The sequence below is a fragment of the Dasypus novemcinctus genome, chromosome 10, assembly GCF_030445035.2.
Source record: "Dasypus novemcinctus isolate mDasNov1 chromosome 10, mDasNov1.1.hap2, whole genome shotgun sequence".
Classification (NCBI taxonomy): Eukaryota; Metazoa; Chordata; class Mammalia; order Cingulata; family Dasypodidae; genus Dasypus; species Dasypus novemcinctus.
The window spans coordinates 75,341,982-75,368,998 of NC_080682.1; the positions used below are offsets into that span (position 1 = coordinate 75,341,982).

Below are 27,017 nucleotides of genomic sequence, written 5' to 3' on the forward strand. Positions count from 1 at the left end.
TGCAGCTATATCCTAACTTACACTTTACATATTACATTCCAGCAAGAACACAGAAACCTCATGCCCCCAAATGAGGACAAAGAATTTATTTTGTTAATTGAGCAACTGAAGTAGTGAAATTGTCACAAGCAATTTTACAAACACGTACATACAAACACAATAAATTAGTTCCTAACCAGGAGACTGAGAAGCTCCATATAAACGTTCCATAAATCAATGAAAGATGAGCCATGAAACTCATATTTGGGTAGTTTTTATGGGAGCAGGTAGGGATAAGAGTACTGAGAAAATACTTTTATTTGTTCTTTAAGGAAATTTTCTTTCACTTAGGTTTCTTTTTTTTTAAGATTTATTTTTTATTTATTTCTCCCCCCCCCCACCAGGTTGTCTATTCTCTGTATCCATTTGCTGTGTGTTCTTCTGTGACCGCTTCTATCCTTATCAGCGGCACCAGGAATCTGTGTCTCTTTTTGTTGCGTCATCTTGTTGTGTCAGCTCTCCGTGTGGTGCGGCCCCATTCCCAGGCAGGCTGCATTTTCTTTCGTGCTGAGCAACTCTCCTTACGGGGCACACTCCTTGCGCGTGGGACTCCCCCACGCGGGGAACACCTCTGCGTGGCAGGGCACTCCTTGCGCGCATCAGCACTGCACGTGGGCCAGCTCCACACGGGTCAGGGAGGCCTGGGGTTTGAACTGCGGACCTCCCATGTGGTAGGCGAATGCCCTATCCATTGGGCCAAGTCCACGTCCCTCTCTTAGGTTTCTAATCATAAAATTGATATCAAGAAGATGCTGCAGCCTTTCATTATGTGGCTCAAGGGATGCTTGCATCAGCATTAATCACTGCAAACAGATTGCACTCGCCACCTGCTGAACTCCAAGTGTCTTCCATACTTTAACTCAAGTTATCCTCATAATAATCAGTTAAGAACTCCTACTAGCTCCACTCTACAGATGAAGAAGCAGCAGCACAAATAGGTTAAGTAAATTGCTTAAGACCACAGAGCTTCAGAGTGATGCACTGGAATTCAAACCCAAAGAGCCTTAACAGCTCTGTTATATGTCTCTATTGCTGTTGAGGTGACAATAAATCCTGGGAAGGCCTATTGGAACACTCTTCTTTCCTACTCCTTATATCTGTGGGTCTAAATGTTCTTGGGTGATAGGATCTGATTGGTATATGCAAAATTCCAAGCGTTTGTATTCAGCCCAGGCATAACCTAGTCTTGCATATTACCAGGTGCCAGGAACAGAAAACTAATGGGTAGGACCAAACCTCACAAGAATTTGGCTTACAGAAAGAGGCTCACTAAGGGATTTATCTCTGAGGCGCTCCTTTGTCAAGGTTTATTTTAAAGGGTATGACTGTGCACAAGTTTCTCTTCACCAGAAAACTTTTAGGTTGCAGTTAGAAATAGAATGAATTTTAAGTGCAGAGAAAAATGTTCCCAAGAAAATGCACTGAGCTGTTATGTGGTTACTTCAGGTGAGTAAGAGTTGCAGGTAGTGATAGAGACAACCTCTGTTTTTTATACTACAGTATATTATTCAAAGCTTTAAAAAAATGTATTATGCTTTTATAGTAACTTTTTTCAGATCGACATTAATGGGCAGTAAGCATGCATTTGTCATCCCCTTTTTGCTGCTCTTTTCACCACACTAGAATCAAAGAAGACTTTGAACTCAAACACACTAATGATTTTGGTGGGAGGGGAGGGCAAGTGAGGTAAATGTAGACATTTCTGTGACTGTAAATAGCATATATATGTTATTTTGAAGCACAGTTGAGTCATTTTTAATCCAATCCGAAATCTTTGTGATTTTTTTAGATTGTTCAGTCTGTTTACATTTAATATAACTGCTGATATAGTTGGATTCAAATCTACCGTCTTGCTATTTGTTGATTTCCGTGACCACAGAAAAGTAAAATCTATATCAGTATTTTTCTTACACTTCAACTTCAGCCCATTCCTGGTATCAATCAGTCCAACAAACGTGAGTTACACGATGGAGAGAGGGGGTACTGGTGATTTTCACGCCGTGTACTAATGGGGAGTGGTAGAAGATGAACCTCTGGCCCCACCTCAACAGGTGCAATTCCAATTTCACATCTATCGGGCTTCTGTGAAAGATTGCATGAGAACAGAATCCTACAGTTAATGTTTGAAAACCACTAGATGACAAGATTTCCAAAGTCTCTTCTATGACTTTAATACATACTCACATTAGGGTATGAGCTAGAAAGTAAGGCTGATCACCTTTGCACTAGGTTCTAGGCAATGCTCCAGTTCTGGACAACTTAAGAGCTAAAAATAGCCAAGACTCCACTGGCTTCAAGAACTGGGAGAACAGCTGAGTCTTGAAGGAGCTAAACTGGGAAAGGGCAGAGGTAATGCACTGAGGTGTCCTGTGCAAGTCTCAACACTGGAGACAGCAAATCTAAGTTTAAAACAGGCAGCTTTCCATCCCAGGGACACTGTCAGCCTCAGACAGATTAATCAATTTACTGGATTAAACCCTCAGCTTGGATGACTGGGTCACTTTTCTACATACAGATGTTAAAACATTATTTTTGTTTTCCAGACAGAAGTGGTATATCACATGGTAACCTACTGATTTTGCAATATCACTCCAAAGCAGATTAGCACCACCACCTTTACACTGCTTTCTAGAAGAAATTCATTCTCTTGAGGAAATGCTTTCATTACATCATTACATCTTCAGCTCATTCTCTAGGCTGAAACCCATTTTGCAGACAAACAGTATAATGTGATTTGCCACAAATAAAGCACAGAGTAGAATCAGGAGGAGGAATAACAGGGCTGTCAGTGGAAAATCTAGGCAATGTGACTATGGGCTGGGGAATAAAATCTTCCAACTTCATGAACATTTTATCCCTAAGCAATTGTGGAAGGCTTAACAGTTTAGGTAAAATCCCAGCTCTGCCACTTATTGGCCATATGAAATTGGATGTTACTTAACTTTCAAACCCATTTCTTTTCCCATTCGCTGTGTTCTTCTGTGTCCACATGTATTCTTTTCAGTGGCACCAGGAATCTGTCTCTTTTTGTTGCGTCATTTTGCTGTGTCAGCTCTCCTTGTGTGCGGTGCCACTCCTGGGCAGGCTGCACTTCTTTCGCGCGGGGCGGCTCTCCTTATGGGGCGCACTCCTTGCACGTGGGGCTTCCCTAGGTGGGGGACACCCTTGCATGGCATGGCACTCCTTGCACGCATCAGCACTGTGCGTGGGCCAGCTCACCACACGGGTCAGGAGGCCCTGGGTTTGAACCCTGGACCTCCCGTGTGGTAGGTGGATGCTCTATCAGTTAAGCCAAATCTGCTTCCCCCATTTCTCATATATAAAATAATCTGTAGTATCTACCTGCCTCATTGTTTGTTGTGGCACTGAAATGAACTATGGCAGGAAATGTGTTTGGTGCAGTGCCTGGTTTATAGTAGCCTTCTATCAGCAGCTGCTGCTGTCATTTTCCACAATGGGAAGATAGGGCCATAGTAGGCCTATAAGGTTTCCAAAGCTCATTTTTAAAAGATACCCAGGATCAAATATTTCAAACACAAGCTAGACATAAAATTGAGAGCTATTTGGTGAGATCACCCTTGCCTTATAAGTGAGTCACATCCAAGTCACCTATTTTAGGAATGCCTTTACTCAGTCTTCTCCCATTTGCCAGGCCCCCTCTTGATTTAGATCTAGATTCCCATCTGGATTATTCTAAAAGCCTCCTAGTTTTTGGTCTCCTGAGCTGATAGAACCTTTTATTTAAAATAAAACAAACAAAAAGACCCCAAACTTATTAAATTGCTCAAAATTTCCTCCTGGGACTTCATGTCTGAAGGGTAGGTCTGGAGTTTCAATTTGGCATCCAAGGCCATTCACAACGAACTGGTTTTTCCCTACCTCTTGTCACTCACTCTCAGCACTCCAATCTAACACATTCATTTCAAGAACACACTGGGGTCTTTTTCGAACCCTCACTCCTTCATTCCTTCCACTTAAAACAAAAGAATATTTATTTTCCTTCCAGCAAACTCCTATTGACTATGAAAGCTTGGCTAAAATGTTCTCTGTAGTTAAGCCAATCCCAATTCCCCCAAACTGCCCTTTCTTCCTTTAAGCTCCATTATCAATCTTTAGCATAGCATTTTGTTTACATCTCCCAATAGACTAGGCTCCACTGGTACTGCTCAGCGTAGTTCCTGAGCAATGCTCAGGTAATGTATTTGAAAAGCACATTGTAAAACTGTAACACGACATATAAATGTAAGGGTTTAAATCATTACTATCCTGATCTGAAGGAGAAATGGGAAAATGAAAGCAGAGTGATATTGCCTCTTTTTACTAGTTCAGAGTCTGAACAGGTTTTTTTTCCCCAAATTCTACTCAATATATTCATTTTTTAAAAGATATTACATTCAAAAAATTGAACAGGTTTTTGATGTTAGCCATTATTGGAAAGATAAACAACTCCTAATAATGGCTTTAAAAAAAAGAATGAGTAGCCCTTGTGCAGCCCACCCAAGTAATGAGAAACCACAAGATGTGTTAGTTAAGAGAGTACATAAGGCACACTTGTGCTCAAGACGCACATGGTACAGGCATCAGCAAGCCAAGCAGCCTGCTAGCCGAGCCCACAGGCAGGTGTCCCCGCTGCCCTCCCTGACCCATAGCACTGAAGCGGATTTAGAAAGAACTGAATGACGTGCAATGATATCCATGTGGTCACTGTTCAGCTGGACCTATAGGAGGTGACTTGTTCCGCTGGCAAGCAACTATTACATTGCCTCCTGAGAGCATCTATCAAAGTGAAATCATCTTTCTCACTATACATTTTCCAACAGACTATCCTTTTAAACCACCAAAGGTTGTTTTCACAGCAAAAATTTACCATTCAGACATAAATAATGTATTTGTCTCGATATCCTGAAGTCACAATGGTCACCAGCTCTAAGTTTATTGTCCAAATGCTCTCTACTTTGTGATTCTAATCCCGATGACCCTTTAGTACCAGATATCGCACAAATCTACAAATCAAGGAAAAATACAAAAGAAACACAAGAGAATGGACTCAAATATGCCATGTAATTTTAAAAGTTTCATATATACCAGAGTACTGTTAAAATCTAGTTTTTTCCCCAACATTGGCTGTAAATTGAGCACTGTTTACTGTTTCAATGTACCATGAAATCCCTTGATATTTACCCATTTTAAATGTGTTTCTGAAGCAAGACAAAACAAAGACAAAACAATCTTCCAAAAAATACCCTTAAGACTGTGATGAGAGCATTCATCGCTTTGTTTGCATTAAGGAAGATATTTATGATTTTTAAGACGTGGATATCTGCATCTCCAGCTTAGAAGAATTACAATGCAGCTGAAAAGCAACCAAATGTTTTTTGCTGCAACTAGGTGTTTTACATGAGAAATACTGTGTGTATTGTCTGTTTTATAAATCTGCATTCAGATTTCATTCTTGGTTGGTTCATTCTATAATTTTTACTTTTTTACTGTATAAACTATTCTATTTACCATGTACATCAACTCATTACTTGTGAACAGTATTGGAAAAAACCCAACAACTGATAAAATGAATTAACTATCTCCCTTGTCTTAGACTGACTGCAGATCTCTTAAGCCTGAAATGATCTTTACACAGTATTTCTCAGTATACTGATTATGGAGAAAGATTTGCTTTGATTTTGTTACACTTGACTATTGCAATGTGTATTTATGTGTATTTATTGCACTACTAAGTAGGTTTACTACTGCAATGTGAATTAATTGCACAACTAAGGAAGATGTATAACTTATTTGTTGTTCTTTGCATTTGAATTTTTTTCTGTATAGGCATTATACCGATATCTTAAATAGATCTTACTGGAGCCTTTTACATATAAATAAAATGCTTTTTCAACTAAAAAAAAGTATATATAAAAAGTTTTACTTTTCTGAGTAACTTTTAATTTAAGACACCTAAAGTCTTAAAGAGTGAGCTAATCCTTTAAGGAACTAACTATATGGCATGGATTCTAGAAACAATAGTGTTAACTTTTTGTTTTTTGCATTTATGCATTGCAGTCACTATGCACTGGTTATCAATTGCCAAAGACAGTAACAGAGACTAGAGAAAAGGAAGTATGAGAAACATCTTTTTATTTCTTTACAGAGGTGAAAATAAGATTTCTTATATTTCTCACACATAAGATTTTCAAACTCTTAAAAATGCAATTTCCTCTTTTTAAAGCACATGCCATCTTAAAAAGAAATCTTAGCAATGTACATTTGCACTCAAAGAAAAACATGCAGCGCAATTGTCTTTTGACAAAATTCTGCATAAAAACCCCACACGACTTTCTGCAAATATGTTCCCTCTTTATCATTTAGGGACCCCAAGCCACAAACATTCAGTGCAATATTTATTGTTTTTTATTTCCGTAGGAAACACAGGACCAAAGGTGTCTTCTGACTACAACTGTTTCCTGATGGCTGAGCAACAGTCTCTGCTTTATTTAAAGTACTTTTTTAAAACTTGCTGATGTAAGGTTTAACTAGAATTCAGTAAAACTTGAGGATTCAAGTGGAGGATGGAGAAGAAATACTTAAGGTCTACCCTGTGTCATAAACTTAGAAAAAAAACTTACACAGGAAAAAAAAACCCTCAGATTTTATCAATGCACCCTTTAAAAAAGTTTTTTTTTTCTTTTAAATTTCTGAAAGCAGCTTAATGTGAATCAAAAGCAGTTCCTGAGTAACTGCAGTAAACAGTGTCTTTTTAAATATATATGTATATATATATATTTGCAACTTAGCTCATTTTGGTTCAGCCTTAATTTACCTCCCTAGCTTTTAGTTTAATCACAGTTCCTTTCTTCCTTTCACTTCACAATGTGCAAGTACAATATGCATCAGCTTTGAAAGTCCACATGATGCAGATGTTTCTTGTAACTTTTGTGTAATGATCTGTCAGGTCAGGTTTCCAGAGTTACTACAGATCATAGTTCTCTTAATCTCACAAAATTTGTGAGAGCCACAAAAAACTTCACGTTTTCTTCATCATGCGCCGTGACTGCCATGTGTGGAGCTTGTTGTAAGCTGTCTGGAGCATCTCTTCTATGTGACTTACCAACTGAAAAACACAGCAAGACACTTAAGTAACAAGTGTGCAAAAACACTGGGGAAGTACTGTTTCAGACTTTAATCTGGCACATATTTGGAACGTAGTTTCCAAGCTCATTTGCACATCCCTAGTCAATAAAGCAGCATGCAAGCACTCTACAACGGTATTATCAGATACATTCTGTACTGCAAGGAGTCAGAGAGGTGAAGGGGTATAGCAGAGAGGCTTAAAATGGCTTGTAATGGCTGCTTGTCATTAAGAAGCTATAGGAAAACATAAAAGTTGTAATTCTAGGTTCTTCTGCTGTCAAACGAGGGGGCTGACCTAGTTCAGTGATTTCCAGGCTTAAACACTGATCTGCCGAATAAAGCCAGGAGGGTGGAATCAATATTATCTTACAAAATATTTGAAAAATACCTCACTCTCCTGAACATTCTGATGCAGCAGATCTGGGATGAGAGACCCAGGAATCTTTGATTTTCACAAGTGCCTACCAATAATTCTGATGTGAAGCAATTTTCTATGTTCTCTAGGATCTTTTCCAGCTCCAATATTTTGGGATTTCAATATAACTCAGTAGATTACGGAAAACCTAAATGGTTTCAATGCTTTACACAAATACTATGTCACATTACAGGTTAGGACAATAGATCTTTAGTGAAGAATTTTGCCTACACATGGACATAACTTAGGAGTCAGTAGAACCACATGGATTTGAGCTCATAAAGATTCTTGAGGTAAAATATCTGTTTTCTTGGAGGTAGACAGTGAGTATATGGTTGGAAGAGAGTTAGTCTACAAGGCAATTATGGGAGGACAGGAAAGGAGATCAGAAAGTCCTAAATCCTTTTAAGCATTCAATGACTCAGATACAATCTGAGGTACATTTATAAAAAATAAAAATAAAAACATCCCTGATTTACAACATCTGTTGTCATTATGTCATGTTAATTTAGCTCTGTCTAAAAACTATATCAAAATTATTTATTCTTGTTGATGGGCAGCAGGGGCTCTATAGTACCATTTAGAAGATGGGAACATCAAATGTTCCTGAGGCAGTACATGGACTCGGAATCCTTTTCAGCATTGTGCTCCAGGCAGTTATAATCAGTCAAGATGAACCAACATGAGTAGAAACCTATTTGCCATCCTTGCTCTGCTGTAGGAACACACTACAAACTTCTTTTTTGATTATAAGCAATACTGGTTTATATTTTGAGAACCTGCCTAGAACTTTTAGGGAATAAACACTTACTACAAATCTTACTAATAAAAATTGTTCAACTTTCAGTTGTAAAACACCCTTTTTGATTATCCAAGTTTCTGAAATAGTGAATTCAGTAACTGTATATACTATTGTTCCTACTTCATCTCGGGGGAGGACATGCATAACACACAAAAAATTATCTTGTGTGGCTGCTCTACTTTGCTTCAAAAACAATGCTAAAAATCGTGGGTTACAAAGGGACATTTCTTACTCACTACATTACCCACTGATTGTCCCTGTCATGAACAATCAGGGAAGCGGAAGCCAGGCCACAACAAAGACAGCTCTGCTTACTATCATATAATGACAACATGGCCCCCTTTTCTTATATTGTTAAGTTTATATTTGTTATTCAGTTTTTTCAAAATAAATAATGTTGTTTAGGAATTTTTTTTGCAGGTTGTAAATCTATAAAACAAAAGCATGGAGATGATTATCACAAATATCTGGTTAGTATCTACCTATGGAGAGAGGGATATAAAATTGGACAGGAGTACTCCAGGAATATCCATGAAACTTATAATGTTCTATTTTTTACCCTGATTGGTGAATACACACTTAGTTTTGCTTTAAAATAAAAAATACATATATATTTTATGCACTTTTCTGAATATATATTTTACAATTAAAAAACAATACTCAAATTCTAACAAAGCTACCATACTAATGCAAAATGTCAGCAATGGGGAGGGTCTGTGGGGATGTTCTATTTTTTATATCACTACTCTGTAAACCTACAACTTTTCTAATTAAAGAAAAATTACAATAATTAAACAAAACAGTATTGTAAGTAACAGGAAAAAACAGAGTACTGCTCAAAAGCAAAGTGAATTTCATCATTTTACACAGAAAATCAGGCCGAAATTATTGTCTTACATTTGTGCTTAAATACTGTCTGCGAATTTTTTCCTGGAATGGACAGAGCTTTGTCACTTGGAATCGTTCCAAATTACTTTTCATCTTCACTACCTGAAAAAGGTAATAAGGAATTATAGTGAAATCTCAAAAGAGACCAAAAGAAAAGGACTTAATTCCACAAATGAAGGTTATTATATTTTTTTCAGAACATTAATTGTCCCACCAGAGAAGCAAGTACCAGATTTAATGTTTTTTTAATGAACATTTATATCACAAAGTAATACGTGAATTTTTTATAAGAATTTTAAAAAGAATAAAATAAAAATATAGCTATTATTCCACCTCTTAGAGATCACTGTTAATACTTTGGTTCGTAATTCACATCCATCCAGATATTTGTGTGTGTGTGTATGTGAGAGAAAATGTGTATGAATGTGTGTAGGAAAAAAAATATAGTACATACTATTTTAAAATTTCACTTAATATAATGTGAACATCTTTTAGTCAATAAATATTCATCTATGTATGTTATCAGTACTTGGCTAATACTGATCATTTTAAGTTTCTTTTTTATTTTGCAAATTAATAGGTGAAAAATGCACTCACAGTAGCTTTAAAATTTATTTATGAGTCTTAACAGTTTCTCTTAGGCTTAGTGGGCTACTTGCATTCTTTAGTGAAGTGCCTGTTAAGCCTTCTGCCCATTGTTTTTATTAAGGCATGTTTTTTTCCCTTAAAGACTGTTTATAAAAAGCAACCTATAAAGCAAAGCAATTACTATTAATGCTTTAATATTTTTCCAATTGCCAACTTTCCTTTACCTGGTTAAAAGGGCTTTAGTGTTAAACAGTTAGTGCTGCTCGTTCTCAAAGCTTTAGAAAACAGTTAAAGGACTACAGTAACAGGGTTTGTGCTGAATCAAGAAAAAGGTTAACTTAAAAATGTTGGATTCTGATTAGAGGATTGAGGGAAGATGGTAGGGTAGGAAGTTCCAGGAATCAGTTGAGGGAGTTCCTTACCACTAAACTGGCCCTAATGAAATGATATAGGGAGTTCTTCAGACTGAAAGGAAGGGACATTAGAAAACATACTGAAGTATGTGGAAATAAAGATCTTTAATAAACGTAGTAACACTGGTAAATAGAAATGCCAGTACTACTGTATTTTTGGTTTGTAAGTAGACTTTTTACTTACTTTAGGATTTAAAACACATATGCATAAAAAGTAATGATGAATAATTTTGGAGTTACAATGTATAAATATGTAACATGTGACAAGAACTACATAAAAGTGGGGAGAAAGAAGTGTATAGGAATAAAGTGTATGTATGCTACTGAAATTAAATTGATATCAAAGCAAATGAAATTTGTTATAAATTTAGGATGTTAATTAAAACTTAAGCTCAGATACTAAGATGTTCAATATCACTGGCCATTGGGAAAATGCAAATAGCTAGTGCTATATTTGCTTAAGTCCTCATTTTGGATTTCACTACCCCTTAAAAATGTAACAAATATATACTAGTGATGTGATTTTGTTTGAGGCATCTATTCTCTGTTCTGCAATCACTTTCAGTGACTTGAAGGTATATACAAGTTTCAAGTTGTACGATCCTAAGTTACAGAAGTGGTATAGATTTTTTGTCTCTTTTCTCATCTATCAAGTGGATGTAATAGGATACTATGAGGCTTAAATGAAATAATGTATGAAAAGTAGTTATCCCAGTGCCTGGCACATGGTAAACACTCAATATATCTTTCCAATTTCAAAAAAACACCTCACTAAATCATAATACCACAATAACCAGCTAAGTCTGGAATCAGGTCCAACCTTTTCTTCTAGGAATGGTGTATTAACAGGAAAGCAGGACCAGAAGTGCCGTAGAAGTTCTCCAACAGCCACATACAAGTGTTTCAATTCAGACTGAATATCATTTGGCACCATCTCTGCAAAAGGAAGAGGCCCATAGGGTAAAAGCTGTTTTTACATGTGCACAGTCTTGGAAATAAACTTGAAAATGAAACTCTTGCCAAAAGTAAACCAGACGTGCTACTGTGAAATAAGTTATTGATTCTATGCCTGAGAAATGACAGAATTTAAAATTCCTTGGGATTTTTGAGGACCTTTCAAGTTTTCCCTTTATTCTAAGAGGTAAGAGAGAGAAAAAAAGCTTTTAGTATGATATAGGGAGACTAGCAATGTGCCACTTTGAAATATTAAGACAATTCTGAAACCTAGACTCTTGTCTAGATAGGTTTCAGGATCTGAATGCAAAAAAAAATCTTCAAAACAAAAATGCTCAAAAATGTTTCAAAGAAAGGGTTTTAGTGTTAAATAGATAGTGCTTTTAAAATTTCAGCACTCCTCCCAACTTAAAGGATAGCAGTCGATGGTGGCCCAGTACATACGGTTTATGGCTTGCTGCGTCCCTCCCTGCATAAGTGCCCCTCCTGGTGACAGGGCTGCAATGGTACTACTGGCTGCATTACTTGAGAGAACCTGAAAGAAATAAAGATATTGTTTCCTTTTTAATTTTCTCCTTTTAGCATTTTAACATTTCAGTTTACAGCTAAATGTCAAATTAGTGTTCATTTCTGTAAAAATGCTTCATTTATAGCAGCTTTCCATACCAAGAAACACAGTCTGTGTAGAAAAACCTACAAATCTTCCAGGAATATAACAAATCCATGTTAGCTCAAAACTCACAGGTTTTTGTCTAGTAAGTCCCTTCTAAAACACCATTTAAATTTACCTGGGAACTCTAACCAGTGAAGATAAAACTGAGTTTAAGGAAGAAAGCAGTTAAGCTTTTTCAACTGTTTTTTTTTTACATGTACCCTCGATGGCAGCAATGTTATCATTTGCTGTTTGCTTTTCAAGTTAAGCAAGCGAATACAGGTAGGGAAAAACACTGACAGTATTTGCCCTACTGTACCAGTTATCAACAATTGGGGACATAACTAGCCTTTCTATTCAGTAACAGCCAGGCATTGTGGTTAGAGAGAGCAGCAATATCATGTGTGGAAAAGTTCAGGTGTAGAGTTTTGTGCCTAAGATTTTCCTATTGGGCTTTCTTTCTTTTTTTTCTTTTTTAAAGATTTATTTCTCTCCCCTTCCCTGCCCCCTGCCCCCCACCCCAGTTGTCTGTTCTCTCTGTCCATTTGCTGTGTGTTCTTGCTGTGTTTTTTTGCACTGGGTGGCTCTCCTTACGGGGTGCACCCCCTGTGCATGGGGCTCCCCTATGCAGGGGACACCCCTGCATGGCATGGCATTCATTGTGCGCATCAGCACCGCGTGTGGGTGAGCTCACCACACGGGTGAGGAGGCCCTGGGCCTGAACCCTGGACTTCCCATGTGGTAGGCAGATGCCCCATCCGTTGCGCCAAATCCGCTTCCCTCCAACAGGATTTTAATAAGCAGATACCTTTACATGTATAAGCTTGATTGAAAACTTTTTAAAAATTTGATATGTGTATGGCATGCAACAACCGTAAGACAAGGGCATATGGGAGCTCATTATTCCAATTTTCCTTTTCTTAGGAATCTTTATAATGCATTGTAATCAGCAGCTTCAATGATGGTTAAGCTTCTGATAAGCCACTTGGTTGCAATCAGGTACATACACAATGAAGACAGATACTCTACTCTGGGGCGGTGGGGGTAGGGGTGGGGAGGAGATGGGGCAAAATATTAAAATATTTAAGATTTACCACAGTTTAAAAGTCAGTTAGGTCTACTTGGGTCTGAGGGCCTTAAGTTAGACAACTATAGTCCAGAAGGAAGTTGCCAAATAATCCCAAATTATCATTTGTGTGTATACGTATGTGTTTCCTACCTCTGTCCACTGAGGGATCAATAATACCCCAGTAGCAATGAGCACACTTAGTGTCCAGATCTTGGTTTCTAAATCTATTCATCACTAAAAGGAAGAGTCCATGACTGAGGCAAGGAAAGTATAAGATGAGCCTGGAGCATCTTATTGTGCCAGAAAGTAAGGAAGTACTCAAAAATAATGGGGACATATCAAAATGACAAAGAAGCAGTGTGAAGGGGCTCCCACTGGCTAAACCTAGAATAATATGAGCATCAAAATAAACAATGCTGGGGGTGTGGGAAGGGTTTGACTACAAAGGGATCTTGGTAAATTTTCTGGGGTGTTGGAAATGTTACCCATCTTGATTATATTGTTAGCGGTTACATAGCTGTATGTATTTTTAAAAACTTGCAGAATAAAGTGTTCAGTTTTACTTTATGTAAATAATACTGTGGCAGTTTGATATTATTTATGAATTCCAAAAAGAGATATGTTTGTAAACTAGTCTGTTCTCCCAGGCATGACACCCTTTGATTGACTTAAATTCAAAGCCTTTATGTTTACTTAATTAAATCAAGATTAGGGCTTTGATTCAACCACATCATTAGAACATGCAGGGTTGAGTACCCCCCTTGGTGGGCTTATAAATGGGTGCTCAATCAAGAACACAGATGTAGACACACAGAAGTAGATACACAGAGAATACACAGCTCCATGGACTTGGCAGAGGCCCCAGGAAGAGTGATGCGCCATTTGCCTGATAGTCTACAGTGTGAAGAGACCATAGCAGCTAAGCCTGGAAAGAAACGAGCCCTGGGAAGACAGATGAGCCCTATAACAGCCTACAGCCGAGACTGGAAGAAGCTGGACCCATGGTGGCTTAAGAAGGAAGAGGAAGACTGAACCCTTGCAGATGTTGACTGCCATCTTGGGTAAACACATGGCAACAGACTTTGGGTGAAAAAGTACCTCTTATGGTACCTCGAGTTGGACTCTTTAGGGCCTTGTAACTGTGTTTTACCCCCAAAAAATACCCTTTATAAAAGCCAACAGAGTTCTGGTACTTTGCATCAGCATCCCTTTTTGCTAATACAAGTATCTTAATTAAAAAATGAGAAATGATAGCAACAGCTTATGACCCACAGAATAAAATAGGAATCTAGAATCTATACTTATATAAATATATAAATGACTTAAACAAGGAAAAGTTGTTCTTTCAGTAGAGTTTTCTTTATATTTATTTATTTCTCCCCACACTCTTGTTTGTGCATGCTGTCTGTTTGCTGTGTGCCTGTCTTCCTTTTAGAAGGCAGCAGGAACCAAACCCAGTACCTCCCATGTGGGAGGGAGGCGCCTAACGCTTGAGCCACCTCTGCTCCCTGCTTTGTTGTGTCTCATCACATCACCTTGTGGCAGTCTGCCATGCCAGATTGTCGTGTCAGCTTGCTGTCTTGTTTGTCTTCTTTAGGAGGCAATGGGAACTGAAACCAGGACATCTTATGTGGTAGGCAGGAGCTCAATTGCTTGAGCCATATCTACTTCCTTCCTCCTTAGCAGAGTTTTATTTTATTTTTTAATGTTTCTTTTTTTTTTTAGATTTTTAAATTTACTTTTCATTTTTCTTTATCCACCCCCCTTTCCCAGATAGTTCACTTGCCTGTCTGCTCATTGTCTGTTGTTTGTGTGTCTTCTCCAGGAGGCATTGGGAACCAAACCTGGGACTTCCCACACAAGAGGGGAGTGGCCAACGGACTGAGCCATACCACTCTCCATGGGCTGCGGTGTTTGCTAGCTTGTGGTATCTGCTTGCTGTGGCAGGAAGCAGTGTTTTAGTTCTGATACAGTGGCATCTAGCTCTGTTGCGGTGGGAGGTGGCATCTGCTCATCTTCTTTTAGGAGGCTTCAGGACCTGAAACCCAGGACCTCCCACGTGGTAGGTAGGCACCCAAGTGGTTGAGCCTCAACTGCTTCCCCTCAGCAGAATTTTAACTAATAGATGTAGGGATGATGGTGTAAGAAGAACTCCAAAGTAATGATCACTGCAATAACACCTTTTTCAAGCAAGATTTCAGTGGATTCTAAAACTACTAGTGGTTGAAATTTTGATGAAAAATAGGATATTTACATAGTATACAAAGGGATAAATAATAACTTTTCAGTGGAGAAACCAAGCAGATACAAAGTAACTGAAAAAATCAGAGATGTGTGCCTCCTGATACACTGCACTAGGAAACATTACCTCTTCTGTGGTATTACTGGCCAAAACTCAAAGGTGAATCTAATCACAAGGAAACATTTGAGAAACCCCTAATTAAAGAAGTCATTCTACAAAAAAACTAACATCTGTATTCTTCAAAAACTTCAAGGTCATGAGACAAGGAAAGACTGAAAGACTGTTTCATTTTACAGGAGACTAAAGAGATATAACAACTCAATTTGTGAACCTGGCTTGGAAGCTGGAGCTATATATATATATATATATATATATATATATATATATATATATGTATGTATATATTTTTTGGCTAGAGGTACAATGGTAAAATTTAGAGTAAGATCTACCTATAGGTTAGGTTAGATAATAATGCCTTATCAATGTTAATTTATTAATTCTATAATTGTACTGTGATATTTAAAAAATTGTTTTGCTTTTAGGAAATATATCCTGAAATATTCAGGATTATGTCTGTAATCTTCTCTCAAAATGAAAAATCACTGTTGCAACTTTCTATAAATCTGAGATTTAAAAATAAAAAGTTAAAAATTAAGTCCCACAATATGATAAGCAGGAAAGCAGATGTTGCTCAAGTGGCTGCGCTCCCACCTATCACATGGGAGGTGCCGGGTTTGGTTACTGGTGCCTCCAAAAAAAGACGAGCAAGACAGTGTGAGCTAAAGTGATGGGCTGGCGTGGTGAACAGACACAACAAGATGACACAACAAAGAGACATACGTTGGAAAACACAGAGATACAAGGAAGGGAGTGGAGAAGGCTCAAGTAATTAGGTGCCTCCCTTCTACATGGGAGGTTCCTAGTTCAGTTCCAATGCTCCTAAAAAGACAAGCACACAGGGAAGTGGACTTGGTCCAATGGATAGGGTGTTCGCCTCCCACATGGGAGGTTCGCGGTTCAAACCCTGGGCCTCCTTGACCCATGTGGAGCTGGCCCGTGCGCAGTGCTGGTGTGTGCAAGGAGTGCCCTGTGACACACAGGTGTCCCCCACGTAGGGGAGCCCCACACGCATGGAGTGCACCTAGTAAAGAGAGGTGCCCAGTGCAAAAGTGCAGCCTGCCCAAGAATGGCGCTGCACACACAGAGAGCTGACACAAGATGATGCAACAAAAAGAAACAAAGATTCCCGGTGCTGCTGATAAGGACAGAAGCAGTCACAGAAGAACACACAGTGAATGGACACAGAGAGCAGACAACTGGGAAGGGGGAGAAGGGGAGAGAAATTAAAAAAACACAAAACACTTAAAAAAGAAAAAGAAAAAAGACAAACATACAAAGAACCAACACAGTGAGTGCAAATGGGGGTGGGTGAATATATATAAAAAAGATATGATAAGCACTTTAATACAGTTATGTACTCAGTGCCTCAGTGTTTACAATAACAGAGACTAGCAAAAAACTAATTCTTGCCTGAACAAGCTAGAGATTACTTTACATTGCTTTAAAACAGAGCTAAGTCTTGAATAATTATTAGTAGTTCTTCAGAAGTACAGAGTAAAGGCCTTGCTGAGAAGAGAATACATAAGTAAAAGCATAGGAAATATGAAGGAGATGATGTGATTTTAAAACTGCATAACTTAGTGGTTTTGTTACATTAGTGTATGGGATTTTTGGTTGTGTGGAAGGGAAGGGTAGAGACTACGGCTGGAATTGAGACTTGAGAAGTGGGACTGAAACCCAGATTGTAAAGGGTTTTGCATGCCACACACCAAGGCACTTGGATTATTACTATGGCAATGAAGCTCAGAGGCAGCAAAGTTTTTAAACTGTAGAGTGATAAGACCAGATACATGTTTTCAGAAAGCTAACCTGCAGTAGCAGTATGAAAAATGGAACAGCTTTGCCAAAACCAAGGTAATGGAGTAAAGAAATATTACAGAAGAACTGATAGACTTGATGTTTCTGAGTTTGAGGTCATAGAGAACATTCAGAGAGTGATGCCCAGAAGAAACTCAGAAACCTGGGAGATTTTCCCAATAAAACCGAGCATATGGAAAGGAAAAATTAGCCACGACAAAACTCATAATCTTATATGTCATTATCTTCAGATGCTTCCTGGATATGCCCAAATACTTCTTTTTCCCCACCTTATGTTTTTAAAATTTAGGATAAACAGTTTATTTCACAGAAATGTGTCTTTAAACCCAATTAAAGTATTAGCTGTATAGTTCATCTGGACCTGTTCATAAACAAGGAAGGAACTATGAGAATTCTGGACTTCAAACAGTATAAATCACCTACCTGAGTTAATTTGGGTGTGTAAGCTTCCATTTCTTGTCTAATACTTTGAAAAGAATTAATAATGTCCTGACTCGTTGCATACTGTAGTGACTGGATTGGAGTTGGACCATGATAATACCTGAAGAGGAGCACAGAAGGAATTACTAACTATACAGAGTTAAAGTACACAACACTTGCCTTTCAAACATTTTAGTGGTCAACACGTTTTCCCAAAGGAAAAAAAGGTACTATAGTTAAAGAGATTTCAATGAACCAATTTAATTCAGAAAAGGGAAATAAGGAAATAGCAGAAATATCAGAATTTAATTTTCTTGGCTTTTACTGTTTAGGATGCTTTCTGAGACACACAAAGTAAATGTTAAGAAAAAAAGGATATTATATTTTTATGGTACCAAACATTAAAAACATGAGTGCTATACTTCAAGAATGTTTGCACTGAATTGTTTTATGTAACTCTTCTGCCTCAGGTTAATTCAGAAATATAGACTAAACTTACCTATCTGACTTCTTGAGGTTTAGTGCAATTGTTTTTATGGAATTATTTTTCCCCAAGTCTTCATATTCAATGGACTCTTGTAACTTTGCCTGTAAATATAAGCACAGTACTTGTCAGTAATTTTTCCTTACACATGTAATGAACATGACTCAAAAAATAAAACTACATAGAAGGGTATAAAATCAAGTCTTCCCACCAGAAATCACACTTCCTAGAGGTGACTGCCATATAAATTGTCAAACCAATTAATACTCTCAACCATATACACAGTACAGGAATATCTCCTTTTATTGTGCTTAATTTTAATGTGCTTTGCAGATACTTTTTTTCTTTAACTAATTTAGGGTCTGTAGCATGTTTCAAGCAAGTCTATCAGCACTGTTTTTCCAACAGCATGTGCTCACTTAGTGTCTGTGTCACATTTTAATTAGTGTATGTAAATCTTTTTTTAAAGATATAATGATACTGCAAACCTAATAGACTGTGTAAATGTAACTTTTATATGCACTGGGAAACCAAAAAAATTCATGTGACTTTATTCTGATAAGCTATAACTGCACCTGCAATATCTCTGAGATATGTCTGTACCTGTTTCCCTTACATACCCTGACCATACCAAGTATTAATGAACTTTTAATTTTTGCCAATCTGGTAGATAACAATTGGAATCTTGCTTTTCCCCCAAAATTAATTTCCATTCTTTCAGTTATTTACTGGGTGCAACTAAAAAAAAATTTTTTTTTGTCTTTATACATATTATTTCAATATTAAGGAAACTAATCTTTTAATGTGCTACAAGTATTTTTTACTTCCTGCTTGGTATTTTTTGGTTTAAATTATAGAAAAATTCATCCTCCCCTTCATCTCTTTTTTTTTTTTTTCTTAAATCTTTGATCCACCTGGAATTTATTTTGGAATAAGGAGAAAGTTAGAAAATATACATTTCTTTATACTAAATGATTAACCAATCTAACACCATACTTAATTCCTTTGTATTTGGGTTTATTTCTAGACTCTATTTTGGTATTACTAATCTGTTTTCACCAGTGTTAGTAAAGAATTAAATTTCTACAGCTTTGTAATAAAAACACATTAATATAAAAGAAACAAAAAACTACATAAGCATTTGTGAAAAGAAGTTATATAAAATCTCATCCTCTATATAGCTTTGAAATTCATCTGGTCAACTTTCATCTGTGGCTGACAAACTCTAGACTCAAAATCCTTAGGTTACTAAATATATGTCAAAAAAGTCAATTTGTACACTTAATATAAACATCCCCCGATTTTTGGAGTCTGAATGGTTCCCTTGTATTATCAGAATAAATCTAACCATCTCAGAATGATATTCAAAATAACTCATTGATCAGTTCTACCTTACCTATACTCAGCCTTATTATTATTATTCTTTTACCAATTTTTCAACTCTATACTCTTCACCTAACTTTTACCTAAGTCACATCCCTACCCAAGCTCCCATAATAATCTAAATTCTAAGTTTTTGGCAAGATATATTAATACACTTAACTGAAAGCTCTTTAAATGCATGCACCCTGAATCTCTGATTTTACAGAAACCTTTGTAGAATACAACCACTGACTTGAAAGAGTATCTAAAGCCAGCTTTCACTATTAAAGATTGGGAAAATTTCCACAAGCTAAATTTGAAAACTCTTTCACTACAAAAAATCAAGGTTCTTAAAGCAATACGGGAAGCGGACTTGGTCCAATGGACAGGGTATCCGCCTACCACATGGGAAGTGTGCGGTTCAAATCCAGGGCCTCCTTGACCCGTGTGGAGCTGGCTCATGTGCAGTGCTGATGTGCACAAGGAGTGCCGGGCCACGCAGGGGTGTCCCCCATGTAGGGAAGGCCCACGCGCAAGGAGTGCGCCCCATAGGAAGAGCTGCCCAGCATGAAAGAAAGTGCAGCCTGCCCAAGAATGGCACCGCACACACAGAGAGCTAACACAACAAGATGATGCAACAAAAAGAAACAGAGATTCCGGGTGCTGCTGATAAGGACAGAAGCGGTCACAGAAGACCACACAGTGAATGAATGGACACAGAGAACAGACAAATGGGGGTGGGGAGAAATAAATAAAAATAAATCTTAAAAAAAAAAAAAGCAACAGTGTAGTACAGACTAGCATCGCTTCTTAAATTTCTCCTTTAACCTCCTGATTGCTTACATTTTAGTTTCCTTTTTTTTGATTCAAGAAAGAAATATCTTATTGGTTTAAATTTAAAAGCAATACACGCTTGCAGAAAAATAGTAACTCTCCCATAATCTCTTTACTTTAAAGGCCTTTTTAAAAATCAAACTACATTTTTGTTTTTACATTTGACATTCAATCATACAGTGTGTTCTGTGAACTCTTTTTGATTCACTACATCATTAATCTTTTTAAGTCATCGATGGCTACATCAAACTCCACTGTCTAGATGTACCACAGACATCAGGATGTCTGTCATTTTCTCTATCATAATACTGTAATAAATACTCTAGCTGAATCTTTGCACACATCTGTAGGAGACTACTGCTGGATCAAAGGCTATAAAAATTTGGTACATTTTGCCAAAATATCCTCTAAGAAAGTGTTATCATAATTTAGTTTTATGACAGAGAGGAGGTGTAACTTAATAAGGACAGAGCAGCTGGCAAAGAAGAGGGAAACAAGGAATCTGCAAGCAGGTAACTCTGTTCATACACCCACACTGAATGAGTTCTTTGGTATTTAGAATGAGAAGACATTTTCAGCTCTGCAATGCTAGGTTTAACATGACGGCCAAATCAATTTCTTCCCAACTGTATGATGTCAAACTTGTTTTTCCCTATCACACTGCCTTTGTTGAATATGCTTCCCTAGAAAATAAAACAATGTGTCAATTTGTGTTATGTAGGGAAGGGGATGTGGCTCAAGTGGTAAGGCCTCTGCCTACCATAAGGGAGGACCTGGGTTTGATCCCTGGAGCCTCCTGGTGAAGAAGAGAAAGTGCGCCCACGTTGTGAGGCAGTGCCCATGTGGGTGCCCGCATGGCAAGTTGAGTGCCTATGTGACTGCCTGCACAGTGAGCCAAGTGCCCGTGTGACAAGCCAGTGCCTGCATGGCGAGCTGAATGCCTATGCAGCAAGCTGAGTGCCTGTGCAGTGAGCCACTGCCCGTAAAAGTGAGTCACGCAGCAAGATGATGACGCAACAAAAAAGAGACGAAGGGGAGAGTCAAGGTGGAGTGCAGCAGAGACCAGCAACTGAGGTGGTGCAATTGACAGGGAACCTCTCTTTACATGAGAAGTCCCCAGGATCGAATCCTGGTGAATCCTAGAGGAGAAAGATGAGAAGACAAAAAGAGAAATAGATACAGAAGATCACACAGCGAATGGACACAGCAAAAAGAACAAAGCAGGGTAGGGAGAGAAAAGAAAAAAAATTTGTTATGTTTAAAACAAAACCCAAAAAATCCCATAAAAATAGTTAACAGACTTGAGTCCATGGAAACTTAGTTGGTAAGCCAAAGCTGAAGAAGTACTCTTTAGAAAAATGTTCTACACTTTAATGTAAATGCTAAACATCTTGCTCAGATGAGTTGAGTCAAATGGAATAATAGAGGGAAACACAAAGAACTGGCAGCTATATAAAGTATCTGCAGAAAAATGGACCCCAAATGGTCCAGACATCTTGCCCATACCCTTTTGACTGCTGGTTGAAAGCAGTCTGCGTCTCTGGAATTCCCATCCATGCTGCTGGGCTCACCATTTTGCTCATTTTGTGTTTCTCTTAAAAAAGAGGAAAAAGACTGACGTTAAAAAACCACAAGCAGAACACCAACACAACTCCATCGGGTTATCTTGAAAAGCACAGCTACTGTGATTTTGCATATATACTTAACTGTTTCCTGAGACCTGCTGCCAGGACCATGGCACTGTGATGATTAAATCTCTTGATGATGGCAGCATTGCTATTCTCCTTTATGGATTTAGAAGAATTGGAAGTAGATGGCACAGAAGAAATGCCATATCCCTGTGAGAAACAATTTAGAAGATTAAAAATCAAAATAAGGTTCTGAGTTTCTTGTCTAATATGAAGATGCTTAATTGAAAAAATTTGTAGGTGAAGGGACTTTTATGGGCATTATTAAATACTTATAGTTAAACATTAAAAACCATGTAAGTTAAAAAAAAAAAAAAAAAGAGCAACCAAAGAGACAATGACCATTAAATGCAATATGAGATCCTGGATGGGATCTAATAGTGAAGGAGAGAAGAACTCAAAAGGACATCATTGGAGCATAAGAAAAATTTGAGAAAAACTTTAAGCTTTATACTATGTTAAATTTCTTGAATGTAACTTCTATTTAAGGTTACCTAAGTGAATATTATTCTTAGAATATGTATATGAAGTGTGTGTAAATGGACTGATAGATGGGGAAGATTAAGTAGACAGAATGATATAATGTGGCAAAAGGCTAAAATTGGTGGATCTGGGTATATGAGTTTTGTATTATTTTGCAACTGTCCTGTAAGTTTAAATTATTTCAAAAGTAAAAAGTTTAAAGAAAAAGAGCAATCATAAGTGACATACATTTAAGAAATTAAGAAACATCACTAACTCCTTTCAGTATCACAATAAAGCACCTTAATCTTAAACTCTGAATACTTATTTTTTCTTAAGAGCAATTTTCCAAGTTAGCAAAATATTAAACGAAGGAACAGGATACAGAAGGAAAAAAACACAGAGTTAAGAGTTGGAGGGGAAGTGGACTTGGCCCAGTGGTGAGGGCGTCCGTCTACCACATGGGGGGTCCGCGGTTCAAACCCCGGGCCTCCTTGACCCATGTGGAGCTCGCCCATGCGCAGTGCTGACGCGCGCAAGGAGTGCCATGCCATGCAGGGGTGTCCCCCACGTAGGGGAGCCCCACGTGCAAGGAGTGCGCCCTGTAAGGAGAGCCGCCCAGCGCGAAAAAAGTGTGGCCTGCCCAGGAATGGTGCCGCACACACGGAGAGCTGACACAAGATGACGCAACAAAAAGAAACACAGGTTCCCATGCTGCTAACAACAGAAGTAGACAAAGAACACGCAGCAAATAGACACAGAAAACAAACAACCGGGCGGGGGGGGGGGGGGGGTGCGGGGATAAATAAATAAATCATAAAAAAAAAAAAAAAAAAGAGTTGGAAAGATACAGATTCAAATTCTGACATTATTACTTTTTCCAATATAAGTCTAGGTAAGCTAATCAACTTTTCAAAGAAATATAAAATAGCATACGATATTGGAGAATTAAATGAGAAAATATGTTTGAAACGTGCATTGAGTACAGGAGATATGCTTAGCCCTCTAGATACAAAGTTGGTAAGATCCTGTCCTACAGAAACCTAGAAAGCAGTGTGAAGCTAGATTATAAACCAGTACTTTTAACTAAGTGTTACAGGTGCTATGAGAGAGGAAGTGGTGAATTCTACCAGGGAAGAGGAAGGTAGGTCGGAAAAAACTTTATGGAGCACCATTAGATGAAGACACGAAAGACAACTTCTCAGGGAGAGGTAACTGCTCAAGCAAGGGTATGGAAGCAAGGCAGTGAATACTGTCAAGGTTTGTGTGTGCTTGTGTCATGGTTTTGAATGCATTTCAGTATAGCTGGAATGAAAGGTGGGGGCTAGGGATTGGTGAGACATAAGGCTAAAGAGACAAAAGGAAGATCATAAAAAAGACCCATGCCATTCATTCATTCATCAGATAGCTGAGTACCCAATAAATGTTATGTGCTGGGGATATACCTATAAACAAGAACAGTCTGCCTCATGAAGCTTAAACTCTACTGATGGGAGACTGACAAACCAAGGAAAATGAGATAAAAACAAGATCTTTTTTGAAAGTGACAATTGTTATAAAGAAAATACAGACATTGGTATGATGGAATGAATGGACTTAGGGCAAGCTACTTTAGAAAGATTAGGGAAGGTCTCTCTGAAGAAGTGATATCAGAACAGATATCTGAAAGATGAATAATAGCAGATAGTTAGGGGGAAAGCTGGTAAGGAAACACCAAGTGCAAAGGCCCTGAGGTAGAAAAAGCTTGGTATCAAACTGAAAGAAAGCCACTGTATCTGGAGCATAGTGAGTGAATGGAAGAGGTCCAAACTGAGACAGAAGTAGTAGGTAGGAGCCAGATCAAGCAGAGCCTTGCAGGAGTCTGGATTTTATTATTAACTTCAATGAAAATCCATTGACTTTTACATAGAGAAGTATTATGATCTTATTTATAACTCTTACTACTAAGGAAAAATAAATTATAGAGAAAAAGAGTGGAACTAGGAAGATCACCAAGAAGCTAATGCAAACAAGCAAGACAAAGATGCTGGTAGCTTAAAAGAGAGAAGGTGTTAAGTAACTGTAAAGAGAAGCAGATCAGAGTTGTATTATGGGTGTTTTGGTAATGAATTGGATGTTGAAAGTGAAAGGAGAGGAAAACAAGGAGACACCTGGGTTTTTAGCTTGGGCAATGAAGTCCACAGTTAACGCTTTGGAGAACGAGAAGAAACCCGGGAAAAAATACATTCCTGAGGATGGGAATCAAAGGTTCCATTTTGGACATGTTAAGTGAAATGTCTTTGAAATAAGTGAAAATATCAAGTAGGTAGTGGGATATAGGATTTGGGAGCTCTGGTTAGACATACCAGGAGTATTTATGTGTCATTACATAATTAGGATTTAAAGCAATGGAATGGAGAGAATATTGTCAAAAGGGGGTCCAATACCATACCCTGGGACAGGTACACCACCAAAGAAAATTGATTCAATTAACATTTCTAATAGGAAATTACTGTTGGCATATCTAATGGAACATCATGTAGGCATTAAAAAAAGATAATATTAACGTCTAATCATTTATTGAGCACTTAACTGTATACTAAGCTCTTTTAACTCTTATAGCAATCCTATGAGGCGTGTACTATATCATCATTTTTATAAAAAAAAAACTGAGCTTAGAGAGGTTAAAAAATGGCAGAGTCTAAGTCAGACAGTTTGACTTTAAAAACTATGTATTTGGGAAGCGGACATGACCCAATGGATAGGGTGTTTGCCTACCACATGGGAGGTCCACGGTTCAAACCCCGGGCCTCCTTGACCCATGTGGAGCTGGCCCATGCGCAGTGCTGATGCACTCAAGGAGTGCCCTGCCACGCAGGGGTGTCCCTTGCATAGGGGGCCCCATGCATAAAGAGCGTGCCCCGTAAGGAGAGCTGCCCAGCGTGAAAGGAAGTGCAGCCTGCCCAGGAACAGCACGCTACACACAAGGAGAGCTGACACAGCAAGATGATGCAACAAAAAGAAACAGAGATTCCTGGTGCCGCTGATAAGGATAGAAGCAGTCACAGAGGAACCACACCAAATGGACAGAGAGAGCAGACAATGGGGGGGTGGGGAAGGGGAGAGAATATATAAAAAAAATAATCTTAAAAAAAACCACAAAAAACACAAATAACTATGTACCTAACAACTATGTTAATTTAGCTTGGACTGATACTGACAAAAAGCAAAGTGACAGATTGTACATACTGACGCCTACAATATGCCATCATGTTTATTTATTCAGTTTTAAGCACTGAAAAAAAAAACTGCCCATCGTACTAATAGTCTCAAGCTTCACCAAACTTCATTTTCTCAGGATGATTAAAAGAAGACTGTGTTTGTAAAAGTGCTGAGATTGACAAAGGAAAAGATTAGTGTTGATCACGAAAATGACAGAAACGCACCAATGAAATGACCTACTTATGTGGCAAGGATTAATTTCTATTAATTTATAATTAGATTGTTGCGTGAAATTTTAACATTGGTTTACTTACCTGGTAGGAACATGTACTAAAATAAAGTTTTTGTTTTGTTTTGTTGTTTTAAAAGTTTAGGATAGTATAAGCATGTTTATATGGCTAATAGAAACCAAAAGAAGGGCAAGAAAATGAAAACACAAGAGAGTAAAAAGGGAGTAACTGAAGAAGGCAGGTTCCAGACCTAGAAGATAGAGGCACTGATATAATTAGCCTTGACCAAAAGGGAACCACTCTTTTTTTGTGAGTATATAAATTTGCAGGACTGACGACATGATGCTGAAGTAGCTCATAACTTGATGGTCTAGTTGCTGAAACATAATGGGACCAGTGTGGAGTAAAAGTCGTTAAGTGTGGTCGAGGCTTTGCAATCCATCCACATGTTAGTCCCTTTTTCCTTGTCAATTAATTTTTATTCATATCTATATATTTTTAGATTGTTATTTAGCTAGATCATCAAGCTGGACTAATCACCAAGTTAAGCCTTCATTATTACCTAGAGAACTGACAGAACTAAAAAATTCTTTTAAAAAGTTTAGCATCTCATAGAGGAAATTTCAGTTCTTCAAAGCATTTTAATAGCAAACATTGATACTGCAATGCACTTCTGATAAATCACTCCTAATAAATAATAATACGCTTGTGTTACAGTCTCAAAAATAGAACATCTACACTTAAGGCAATTTAAAAACTATAAAATGTTGAAAACTAGGAGAGGACTATTTTCTTTGATAAGTTGTTTCACTGCTTACCTCATCTAATGACTTATCTTCCAGAGCTGTCAAATCTAGTAGTGGGTTTTTCACTCCTAATGAAACCATTGTTTTTAACCCTGGAAAATCAATGAAATAAAATGTTGATCCAAGTCTTATCTTTTCCAGGCAAAAAAAAAAAAAAAAAAAAAGTGCATTAATAGTTTTAATGACTTTAGGGCAGCAAGTTATATGCTAGAGTATGTCAGAGTAAACACTTACCTTTTTCATCTATTTTGGCACATTCTGCAAAGAGGTCCTTTGACCCTGTATTCAGCCGGTCTCTATGAAAATAATGGGATTGGAAAAAACGTGTCCAGAATTCCTTTTCTGTCATGTTGTGGGGAACGTTTTCTGCATATTTCATTTTTACTGTGGAAAAAACCCATGACG

At 37.8% G+C, this 27,017-nt stretch overlaps 1 protein-coding gene across 3 annotated transcripts in view; it reads right to left on the minus strand.

The window, feature by feature from the left end:
- Window positions 1–6,154: 6,154 nt before the first annotated feature.
- GTF2H1 (general transcription factor IIH subunit 1) overlaps window positions 6,155–27,017 on the minus strand; it is a 41,479-nt gene continuing 20,616 nt past the window's right edge. For all 3 annotated transcript variants that reach the window (XM_004484273.5, XM_004484272.5, XM_012521886.4), the window contains 10 exons: window positions 26,847–26,996; window positions 26,625–26,704; window positions 21,933–22,063; window positions 21,732–21,819; window positions 18,045–18,133; window positions 17,549–17,666; window positions 11,669–11,759; window positions 11,091–11,206; window positions 9,279–9,371; window positions 6,155–7,144 (listed from right to left, as the gene is read on the minus strand). In XM_004484273.5, the coding sequence (XP_004484330.1) occupies window positions 7,058–7,144; window positions 9,279–9,371; window positions 11,091–11,206; window positions 11,669–11,759; window positions 17,549–17,666; window positions 18,045–18,133; window positions 21,732–21,819; window positions 21,933–22,063; window positions 26,625–26,704; window positions 26,847–26,996 (1,043 nt within the window). In that variant the 3' untranslated portion in view covers window positions 6,155–7,057. The remainder of the gene's footprint in view (window positions 7,145–9,278; window positions 9,372–11,090; window positions 11,207–11,668; window positions 11,760–17,548; window positions 17,667–18,044; window positions 18,134–21,731; window positions 21,820–21,932; window positions 22,064–26,624; window positions 26,705–26,846; window positions 26,997–27,017) is intronic.